The 12500-nt window shown below is 43.4% G+C and overlaps 1 protein-coding gene across 2 annotated transcripts in view; it reads right to left on the minus strand.

The window, feature by feature from the left end:
• The window catches only part of JhI-21 (Juvenile hormone Inducible-21), a 122169-nt gene that overhangs the window by 8033 nt on the left and 101636 nt on the right, over nucleotides 1-12500 (minus strand). For both annotated transcript variants that reach the window (XM_076176623.1, XM_076176622.1), the window contains exons 6-7: nucleotides 11179-11302; nucleotides 10403-10603 (exon numbers count right to left, since the gene is read on the minus strand). In XM_076176623.1, the coding sequence (XP_076032738.1) occupies nucleotides 10403-10603; nucleotides 11179-11302 (325 nt within the window). The remainder of the gene's footprint in view (nucleotides 1-10402; nucleotides 10604-11178; nucleotides 11303-12500) is intronic.

The following is a 12500-nucleotide window of genomic DNA, read 5'->3' on the forward strand; positions in this document are numbered from 1 at the left end:
GAACGAGATTTTTGGGTTGTAAAATTTGGGTGATTTTGTCATTAATTAAACTAAGCAATGCAACAAACTGCAGAGAGTTTCTGGGACAGAACTAACTCAGGTCAATACTCAGACTCAGGTCGAATGAGGTCAATGTGTGACCTCATATTCCTTTCCTGTCTTTATACTGTTTGCTTATTTGTAATGATTCTGTATTCCCTGAAGACATCACTTTTGACGAAAACGTCTGGACTACATTTCTTATCTCTCAGTGGTTTTCAGCAGATTCGACAGCCATGTATATTTTTGAATGATTTTCCATGCATTCATATATCATTATATAACTTATTTTCTCCTTTCCTTATTTCCAAATGTCTTTTTCACCTTGGCGTGGGGTCTTAACGACGTCAAGAGGAGTTTTTACGGCTCCTAACATCTATCAATAGTTACTAGACGAAACGTTGGGTATTTTTCAAAGGATCATAATAAGTGCATAAGAAACTCCGATGAGATTCTTCACCAAGGTTCTTTCTCAGACTCTTGGCCAAGACTCACTACCAAAGCTCTTTGCCAAGACTCACGACCAAGGCTTTTTGCCAAGACTCACTACCAAAGCTCTTTGCCAAGACTCACGACCAAGGCCTTTTGCCAAGACTCACTACCAATACTCTTTGTCAAGACTCTCCGACAATATAGTAATTTCGCTAAGACTCTCTACCAAGGATCTTCGCCAAAACTCATTACCAAGTCTCACTACCAAGGCTCTTTGTCAAAATTCTCCAACAAGACTTTTCGTCAAGAATCACTGAGAAGGCTCTTCGCTAAGTACTTTCTACTAATAAAGCTCTCCGGCAAGACTTTTCGCCAAGAATCTCTGACAAGACTCTTCGCCAAGATTGTCTATCAAGGCTCTTCGCCAAAACTTAATACCAAGGCTCCATGCCAAGACTCCGTATACAGTATATATATATATATATATATATATATATATATATATATATATATATATATATATATATATATATATATATATATATATATGTATTATCCATCTGGACAGATGAAGATAGGAGGATGGTAAAGAAGCACACAAGTCAGAGATGAGTTTATTTCTCTAACGTTTCGGCTATTTACACCTTCTTCAGAGAGACTAAGTAGTACAAGGGGGTTACAAGATCATATATCCTCCGGACGATATATAATCTTGTAACCCCCTTGTACTACTTAGTCTATCTTAAGAAGGTGTAAATAGCCGAAACGTTAGAGAAATAAACTCATCTCTGACTTGTGTGTTTCTTTACCACCCTCCCATATATATATATATATATATATATATATATATATATATATATATATATATATATATATATATATGTATATATGTATATATATGTGTGTGTGTATGTATATGTATATATATATATATATTTGTATATATAGATGTGTATACAAATATATATATATGTATATATATATACATATATATATATACAGGAGCTCCAAAAAGATGTAACTACTTTGATCGGCTACAATAAATCTGCTGGGGCGCGCACGGACTTTTCCTTTTCAGGTTACATAGTCAACTAGGTTGAATTTGTTAACATGTCTTTGTTTTTCTTGTTTTCCAGATTGTATGTAAAATGTACACGCTAGAGCAGAAGTCGAAAATCGTCCAACTCTGGTATGAAACCAAGTCACCCGTAGAAGTCCGCCGTCGGTTCAACACACACCAGGGTCACAAATCTAAGTCTGAGTGTGCAGCACTTACAAATTTGAAAATACAGAGGATTGTGCAGCATTTTGAAAAGGAAAAAAACCCTGGATCACGTCCACAAGGGAAGAAGTGGCCGGCGACCGATCATCACTCCTGAGAAGAGGTGAGCAAGTCCGTGAGTCGGTGGTTAGCAGTCCGAAGAAATCTTACCGAATCCGCGCTCAAGAGCTGGCTCTCTCTCCAACTATACTTTTGAGAGTTATGAGGAAGGACCTGAAGCTGTTCCCATTTAGAATTTCAACTCACCATGTGCTGCAGCAACAAGACAAAGAGAAGAGAATCGGGATGTGCGACTGGCTGAATGAAAAGCTCGAGCAAACTCCCAACTGGCTCAATCACATTTGGTTTAGTGATGAAGCACACTTTCATCTTAATGGGGCTGTTAATAACCACAACAATGTGTTTTGGGGAGAAGAGAAGCCAGAAGAAATCAGTGAGAAGCGCCTCAAAGGTCCGAAGGTCACTGCATTTGTGGCATTCAATGCAAAGCACGGTCTGCTGGGACCTTACTGGTTCGAGGAAAATGGGCGCACCGTTACCATCAACAGTGAACGTTATATCGCCATTCTTGATCAGTTTCACGGTGACCTGACTCAGAAGCTAACCCAAGGACAGTTAAGGCTTGCTTGGTTCATGCAGGATGGTGCAAGACCTCATACAGCCCACGCATCATTGGATCATCTCAGGGGACTCTTCCGGAATCGTCTCATCAGCCTCAACATAGATCATGAGTGGGCCCCCCACAGCCCTGACTTAAATCCACTTGATTTCTGGTTCTGGGGAGCAGCAAAGGGGAAGGTCTATGCCAACAGACCTCAAACACAGGCTGATCTAAAGCAAGATATGGCAGCTTATGTAGCTGAAGTTTCCGCTGAAACATGGAAAAGAGTTGGCCAGAATTTCTGCAATATAAAAACCTATTTGAAATTGAATACGAAAAGCCAGGCGGACGTTTCAGACATTCTTGATTCTCGTTGCGGGGCTAGTCAGGTGTGGGTCATGGACGGTAAGAAGCATACCTTAGGTCAGGTCTGGGTCAAAGAGGGTACTACGCATACCTCAGGGCAGGTCAATTGGGGGCGAGGGCCCAGCAGTCAGGTCAGTAATTTAAATGACATGTATAACAATCTAACTGATCTAATTATTAATGCACAAAATACATTTATCCCCCTAAAGTCAATACGGAAAAATAGTAATACTCCCAAATGGATGACGGACAGATTGAAACATGAGATCGGAATGAAAAGAGGACTTTACGTAAAAATGAAAAACGGGGAATCACACCTTAGATCAAGATATAACGAAATGGCAAAGCTGGTTAAAAGGAATACACGTTCAGCGAAACGTAATTATGAAATCAAGGTTGCCAGTCAAGCAAAATCCAACCCAAAGGGTTTCTTTCACCTCTATAGAACAAAAAATAAAGAAAGAATAGGACCAATTAAAAACAATGAAAATGTCATGATTGAATCGGAAGAAAAAATGAGTGAGGAGTTTAACAATTATTTTCTATCGGTATTTACTGATGAGAGGTTAGATAAAGTACCTGACTGCGATCCGATTTTCAGAGGGGATGAAGAAAGTAGTCTAACTAATATCAGCATTAGTAAAGAGGAAGTAGTCAAGCAGATTGACAGACTTAAAGCTACAAAATCTCCGGGTCCAGACGAAATTTTTCCAAGAATGCTTAAAGAGTGTAAATTTGAAATCTGCGACCAGTTAACTGAAATATTCAATAAATCGGTAGACACTGGTTCTGTTCCAACTGCTTGGAGGCAGGAAAACGTTGTTCCTGTTTTTAAGAAGGGAGATAGATCGTCTATATGCAACTACAGGCCAATCAGTTTGACATCGGTTATAGGAAAAATGCTTGAATCAATAATAGTAAATAGACTCAGAGAACACATTGAAGGGCATAATTTAATTCGTGTTTCACAGCATGGTTTCTCCAAGGGTAAGTCATGTGTGACTAATCTTCTATCCTTTTACACTAAGGTATATAAGGCGGCAGACAACAATGAAAATTACGATGTTATTTACCTTGACTTTAGCAAAGCGTTCGACAAAGTGCCACACCAGAGACTACTAAATAAAATCAAAGCCCATGGCATAGGAGGAAAAGTGTTAGAATGGATTAGAGCTTGGATTAGTAACAGAAAGCAACGGGTCACCATAAATGGAATAAAATCTAGGTGGGGCAATGTTACTAGCGGGGTTCCCCAGGGCTCGGTTTTGGGTCCCTTGTTGTTCATTATGTATATAAACGACTTAGACGAAGGGTTAAATAGTGATGTTAGTAAGTTTGCGGACGACACTAAAATAGGACGCCTAATTAGGTCAGGAGACGACGCCCAGATTCTGCAGGATGACCTTAATAAGCTGTTAACATGGTCGGTGAAGTGGCAAATGAACTTCAATATCTCTAAGTGTAGCGTGTTAAACGTAGGGCTACACAACCCCGAAAATAGATACAACTTAGATAACACGTTTTTTAGAAAAATCTGAGTGCGAGAGGGACTTGGGAGTTCTGGTGAGTCCGGACCTTAAAACCAGGAAGCAGTGTATTAGCGCCAGAAATAAAGCTAACAGCGCATTAGGCTTCATTGCTAGGACGGTAACGAATAGAAGTGCAGAGGTAATTATTAAACTCTACCTAGCGATAGTTAGACCCATCCTTGACTATGCGGTACAGTTTTGGTCTCCGTCCTACAGAATGGACGTAAATTCATTAGAATCAGTACAGAGAAGAATGACCAAAATGATACAAGGACTCGGAAATTTGCCTTACGAAGAGAGGCTTAGGCACCTAAACTTACACTCTCTGGAAAGACGCAGAGTGCGGGGTGATCTAATAGAAGTGTTCAAGTGGATCAAAGGCTATAACAAGGGTGATGCAAACAAGGTCATCATAATAAAACAACAGGGCAGGACTCGCAGTAATGGGTACAAACTGGACAAATTTAGATTTAAGAAGGAAATAGGCAAGAATTGGTTTACTAATAGGGTGGTCGATGAATTAAATAAACTTAGTAACCATGTAGTAAGCGCTGAAACTATCAGTTGTTTTAAAAAACGATTAGACAACTTTATGGATGGGGATGACAGGTGGTGATGGATACGGAGCTGCCTAGTGTAGGCCTTATGGTCTTTTGCAGTCTCCTTTATTTCTTATGTTCTTATGTTCGTATGTCTTAAATGGGGCTCATATCGAGCATGTGGACTACCAGAAGTTTGTTTGACTTTCAGACATAATCCAACCTTATTGACTTTATGTACCTCGCGTATTAAGCTTGTTATTCAAAGTCTGTCTGAATAAAGACCAATCAAATTAGTTACATATTTTTTGGAGCTCCCTGTATATATATATTTATATATATATATATATATATATATATAGATAGATATACATATACATATATGTATAAGTTGTTGGCATCTTTCTGTATCGGAAGACAATGGAGGTCGCGTTTTTTTTTCTTTCTTTTTTCTTTTTCCCCCCTTTTTTTTTCTTTTTTCCCCTATTTTGTGGTTTGGTCAGTTCATGGTTGAGTTGCAACGCCTGCTGTGGCTGTATAGTCCAATTCTGGAGCGGCAGGCTCTATTGCAGTTGTCGCAGGTGAAGTCCGCGCCTGGCTGTGTAGGGGCTGCTGCCATCCTCTGCCGTCTGCGCTCTCTTTTCTCCTCCCACTGTTCTCGCTAGTTTGAATGCCTGCCTTGACAGCATGTCTCCAGCTGATACGATCAGCGGCCACCGCCTCCCAGCTTGCTGGGTTGATGTCGCATGCCTTCAGATCACGTTTGAGAACGTCCTTGTAGCGGAGGATGGGACTTCCTGCAGGTCTGGAGCCAGTGGCAAGCTCTCCATACAGCACATTCTTCGGTATTCGGCCATCGTCCACTCGGCTAACATGACCGAGCCATCTCAATCGCCTCTGGCTGAGTAAGGCGAACATGCTGGGCATTCCCGCCTGTGTAAGAACATTCTTGTTGGAAACACGATCTTGCCAACTAATGCCCAGGATTCTTCTGAGGCAGCGCATGTAGAAGATGTTGAGTCGGCGTTCTTGGCGGGAGTACAGGGTCCAGGCTTCGCTGCCGTACAAGAGCGTGCTGAGTACACAAGCCTGGTATACTATTATCTTGGTGTTGGTGGTCAGCATAGAGTTGTCCCATACACGCTTTCCAAGACGAGCTAATGTTGTTGCTGCTTTGCCGATGCGCTTGTTCAGCTCTGCATCCAGGGACAGGTTGCTTGAGATGGTGGAACCCAGGTAGGTGAACTCCCCCACCACCTCGAGGATGTGGCCATCGATGGAGATGCTAGAAATGCTGCTGACATCCTGGCCCATGACGTTGGTCTTCTTGATGCTGATGGTAAGGGCGAACTCTTTACATGCATGAGCGAAGCAGTTGATGAGTCACTGTAGGGCCTCCTCTGTGTGTGCAGTCAAGGCGGCGTCATCAGCAAACAGCATCTCTCTGATCAGGACCTTGCGTACCTTGGTTTTTGCTCGGAGACGTGCAAGGTTGAAGAGACTTCCGTCATTTCTGGTGTGGAGATACACTCCATCTTCTGACTGGCTGAAGGCACAGGACAGCAGCAGGGAGAAGAAGATGCCGAAAAGCGTCGGAGCAAGCACGCATCCCTGTTTCACGCCGCTTCTAATTGGGAAGGGGTCCGAGGATGAGCCGTCGTACTGGACGGTGCCGTGTATGTCTTCATGAAAGGAGGAAATCATCCTCAGGAGCTTAGGGGGACATCCAATCCTCTGTAGCAGGGTGAAAAGGCCTTCCCTGCTAACCAAGTCGAAAGCCTTCGTCAGGTCGATGAAGGCAATGTAAAGTGGACGCCTCTGTTCTCGGCACTTCTCTTGTAGTTGCCTTAGTGAAAAGACCATGTCAATGGTTGATCTTTCTGCTCTGAAGCCGCACTGTGCCTCAGGATAGACTTGTTCTGAAAGTTTCTGCAACCAGTTGAGTACTACTCGGGCGAAGGCTTTCCCGACGGTACTGAGAAGGGATATTCCGCGGTAGTTGTTGCAGTCGCTGCGGTCTCCTTTCTTTTTATAGAGCGTGATGATGTTGGCGTCACGCATGTCTTGGGGGGCTCTGGATAGAGATAGTACCCTTGTCTGCCCGAAGCTGCACCCTCTATTGTAGGGTGGACGGACAACACCGGTTCTCATCCATCTCCCAAAGCTCTCACGTGCTGGCTCCAAGCGCCACACCCCGGTAAACCGTCTCAGCTGACGGGCCAAACCACGTGAGGGAAAAGGAGTAAACCTTGAAATCCGGAGTGGGGACCCGTAGGCGGTTCAGTGCTACAATTATCACCGTTCCGGCATCTCCTGCAGCCAAACTGACGCCAAACGTCATGCTTCGCATTCCTTTGGATTTCGTCAGCAAGGCCGAGAGGGGGATCCTGACGTTTGGGTCACCCAGGATCTCCATATTCAGACCCAGGCTTCGCGTATAAAAAAAAAAAAAGAAAAAAAAATGGAGAGGGACACTCCAGCCCCACTGTACAGTGTGGACACAAACCGGAAGTTGTCAGTTTACGGGTTATAAGCCCTTCCAAATTGGCGTACAGGAAGGACGGCACGGGACAACTTTGACGGTGGGAGGGACCATTATTGAAGTCCTATCTTCCGACTACCGCCCGCCTCAAGCTGGGCAGCCCCCGGCCAATAAGGTGTCGGTCCGCCAACGTCTGCCGCTCCAGAGGGTGCCTGGAGCTTAGTGTTCGTCAAAACATGAAAAACGGACGGAAACCTAGTACCCAACAGCCATAATATTGTTAAAAAGAAATCATCTATCTTGCGTCTGGCAAGCTGGAATGTCAGGACAATGTGTCCTGGCCTCACCAACGATCTGCAACAGGTTGAGGACTCCAGGAAAACAGCCATCATCAACCGCGAACTGGAGAGGCTCAACGTTGACATTGCTGCATTACAGGAGACCAGACTCCCATCCCATCGAGCGGCAGCCTCAGAGAACAGGATTACACATTCTTCTGGCAGGGAAGGGAACCAGAGGAACTACACATGCATTGCGTAGGATTCGCAGTGAGAAACTCTCTACTGTCTTCAGTGGAACCGCCATCAAAGGGAACACCTCGAATCCTCTCTCTTCGACTCTCAACTTCTTCTGGCCCAGTCAACGTCCTTAGCATATACGCTCCCATACTCAGCTCTCCGGCTGAGACCAAGGATGAGTTTTATGAGGAGCTTGAGACTACCATCAGAGAGATCCCAGCCACAGAACAACTATACCTGCTTGGGGATTTCAACGCTCGTGTCGGAGCTGACCAAGAATCCTGGCCCCGCAGCATTGGCCACTTCGGTGTCGGCAAACTCAACGAGAATGGTCAGAGGCTCTTAGAGATGTGTTCCTACCACGACCTCTGTGTAACCAACACATTCTTTGCTACCAAGCCTCAACACAGAGTATCCTGGTGTCACCCTAGATCACGTCACTGGCACCAGCTGGACCTCGTTATCACCAGAAGACCCTCGCTAAACTGCGTCCTCACAACCCGCAGCTACCACAGCGCTGACTGCGACACTGACCATTCGTTGGTTGGTTGCAAGGTGCGTCTTCAGCCCAAACGGATCCATCACTCCAAGCAGAAAGGTCGTCCACGTATCAACACAGCCAGGACAAAAATGCCAGACCTGTGTAAGCGCTTTGCCGATTCTACAGAAGAGGCCCTTCGGGACTGCCCCACAAACAGCGCTGAAGAGAGGTGGAATCACATTCGTGGAGCCATCTACAACTCCGCCATGGACACCTTCGGCAAGAGAGAGAGGCAGAATCCAGACTGGTTCGAAGCTGGAATCACAAAACTCGAACCAGCAATCGCAGCTAAAAGAAAAGCGCTGCTTAACTACAAAAGAGAGCCTTCAGAGAAGACACTCGCTGCACTCAGGAAGGCTAGAAATGACGCTCAACGGTTAGCACGGCGCAGCGCCAACGACTACTGGCTGAACCTCTGCCAGAACATCCAGGTCTCTGCTGACTGTGGCAACATTTGTGCCATGTACGACGGCATGAAGAAAGCCTTTGGCCCAAGAATTACCAAGATCGCACCTCTGAAGACAGCCTCTGGTGACACTATCACAGACAGAGGAAGGCAGATGGAGAGATGGGTCGAACACTATCAAGAACTTTACTCAAGAGAAAACACTGTCAGCACCGCAGCAGTTGAGAAATACAAAGCCCTACCACTCATGAAGGAACTAGATGTTCCACCTTCTATTGACGAACTCAGAAAAGCCATCGACTCCCTGGCCAGCGGGAAAGCTCCTGGCAACGACGGCATTACCCCGGAGGTCGTCAAAGCAGGCAAGAGTACCGCTCTACATCACCACCTGCACGAGCTTTTACTCCAGTGCTGGGAGGAATATATATACATATACATATATATGCTTATATATATATATATATATATATATATATATTTATATATATATATATACATATATATATATATATATATGTGTGTGTGTGTGTGTGTGTGTGTGTGTGTGTGTGTGTGTGTGTGTGTGTGTGTGTAAATACATATGTATATACAGGGTGTCTCAATAAAAAGTATAAACACTTCAACAGCGACTAAGTCAAATCCACTTTTTTCTTTTCATATTTTACCTTTAAGAATAGGTAATGGCGTCAAGACTTAGCTTTGAACAAAGAAAATTCATCCTGAAAAGCTATCGGAAGTATAACATATCGGAGAGAGTTTCAGTCAGACCCACCAACGCGGGATTAATTGGACTTTTTTTTTTTTAATTTTACTGCGACTGGTCTCGTTTACTCGAACAAGGTGCAAGAATCCGTCATGCCAAGGATCAGAGATGTCTTTGAAGATTAGGAGTTCTATTTCCAGTAAGGTGTAGCACCACCACTCTACCATCGTCATGGCAATCCTACCTTAACGAGATCTTGGCAAACAGGTGGATTACAGTGGAATAAGAGGCTTTATGGAACATCCCTCTCGTTCATTGGGCTTCCTCCCCTTTATATTTTTTAATTATTGGGATACTTTGAGATGAAGTGTGTGCTACAAAACAGCAACAGTCGCCGAACTGAGAGATATTATTGTACAAGAATGGACTCGAATACCTAATGAAGTGATTTTTGCTGTTTTCAGTTCCATTACTTTCCGTTGTCAACAATGTCTGGACCAGAATGGACGTCAGTTTGAAAATAGGCGATGGTCAAATTTTTAGAAAATGGATTAGAATGGACTCTACTTTGTATAAATTAAATCATTCAAATGATCTAAACTATATAAAGAAATCTGGGAAAAGCTGTGCATACTAGTGCTGCTTTTGTAGGTAAAGTGTATACATTTCATTGAGACACCTTTATATATATATATATATATATATATATATATATATATATATATATATATATATGTATATATATATATATATATACATATCTATTAGGTGGGATGCAGGGATGTCCCGTCATCCAGGAGGAGCCAAGATAAGGAGGAGGGTGTGGGGTGAATGGGAGGGGCGTATGTGGGGATGGAATAAGGGGGAGTGGATTTTACGCCTTTTTTTGGGCTACCTCCCTTTCAAGGGTGAAAAAGCCTTTGGTACATGTATATCTTTATACTCATACAAGACAATAACTTACAGTCAGAAGCAATGCGGGCGTTGGCGTGCTAGCTGTGACACTGATGGAAGCTAAGACAGGGGGCAGGTGTCCTTTGCGGGCTCCGGCAAGGAAGAGGCGTCCAGAGGTAAATAGAATCCCGTTTAAGCTGCCAAAGGTTGACAGGGCCACGAACACAGGGACAGTGTATTCCAGGGGCCCAAGAACGCGACTGGCAAAGGACTGGAAGGGAACGACAAAATTTGAGTTTCAAAAGTTGACTGGTTTCTGGTACAAACGCATTGAAAAATATTAATAAGAAATGACACTCATGTTTTTAGTTCTTGTACTGAAGAGAGTTCTTGAAATTGGGAGGTATTCGCGTAGTCGCGAAAATAAAAAAACGTTGAACAAAAAACAATAAAATGTTATTTAGAAAACTCAAAACCTTTAAAAGGCATTCTGAAGACTCAGGAATTGTTACTGGCTATGATACTAGTTTTACTGTGACATACATGAAGTTTCACATTTTGTGACAAAACTGTCAGGATAAACACCAAAATTCAGATATATTGCGGAAAAGTTGTGTGTCAGGTTGGTAATAGTTTAAACTCGTACACTTTTTAGACACAAATAGTCACGGGATTTGGAACGTTTTGCTATCCTACAAGGTAGGATGCAGAAAAAGAGAAGATGAAACAGAATAACATAAACATACAGACAAGTAAACAAACTAAATGAATCCCCCATCTACCCGAGGGATAGCTTAGGACTTATCGAAGCGGCTCCTGACTTCATACCAAAGTTAAGTTCCTTACCACGGCTACTGCAGGAGAAGCGAGAAGCGTAGTTGGAGAGAGGACGACCAGGTAGGCGACATTGGCAAGCACGTAGACGATCGTCACTAGGGGCATCGCGATCCAGATGGCTCTCGGAAGGTTCCTGCAGGAGGAAGGTGAAGTCTGAGACGCGAGGAGGTGATTACGTGGGAGTTGATTTTGATTTTCGCGGCGGTGATGTGCTTTGAGAAGAAATGTAAATATCAATAAAATGTGAATAGTACAATGGGAATGTAGCGGTTGTAATATAATGTAATGCAATATAACGTAATGCATATTTTATAACTGCGTATGTACCTACGCGCATTCTCTGGCGCAGCAAGCAACTCATACGTCGATGCCACATTATATGATATATAACTATATATACCTATGCATATATTCTATCCGTATCCAGCCCTACCTTTTACTGTAACATCTCAGCATGTAGATGCCCTATATGTATCCACGTTCACAATGTAATTCTATAATACTATATAAGTATGTCCTAGGGTCAGTGAGGATTAAGTTGCTTGGGTTAGTTGAGTGTAACTTACTTAATAGTACCAAATATCATTCAACCTCGACTTTGATTTACTCTATCCACACGCTTAATCATAGTCAGCAACACCACAGGAATAATATAATTGAAAAAAAAAAATTGCCTCGTTTAGATATTTTATGTCTAATATTTCTTCTTTCCGCGCTTCCGTTTGTTTAATTTCGTTCCTTCTATTCTCTGTGATTCCAGCAAAGGGTGTCTATAGAGAACGGCAATGGCAAAGTCTTGTATAGGGTCCTCGATGCAGAATAAACCAATAAACTAAACGGATTTGTCCTCAATCACGCCAAGTCGAGCTTGACAGTGGGCGAGCGTGGTGCCCTCCTGGTTCTGTTGCCCTGTTGCACAATGGAGGTACACGTGTATGCATAGGTACATAAATACATGCATGTATGCGTGCATATATGAATATGCTAAGTCAACACACACACACACACACACACACACACACACACACACACACACACACACACACACACACACACACACACACACACACACACACACACACACACACACACATACACACACACACACAAACACACACACACACACATACACACACACACACACACACACACACACACACACACACACACACACACACACACACACACACACACACACACACACACATACACACACACACACACACACACACACACACACACACACACACACACACACACACACACACACACACACACACACACACACACACACACACACACACACACACACACACACACCTACACACACA

This window comes from Oratosquilla oratoria, chromosome 39 (assembly GCF_046742065.1).
Source record: "Oratosquilla oratoria isolate Oo_2021 chromosome 39, ASM4674206v1, whole genome shotgun sequence".
NCBI classification, from domain to species: domain Eukaryota; kingdom Metazoa; phylum Arthropoda; class Malacostraca; order Stomatopoda; family Squillidae; genus Oratosquilla; species Oratosquilla oratoria.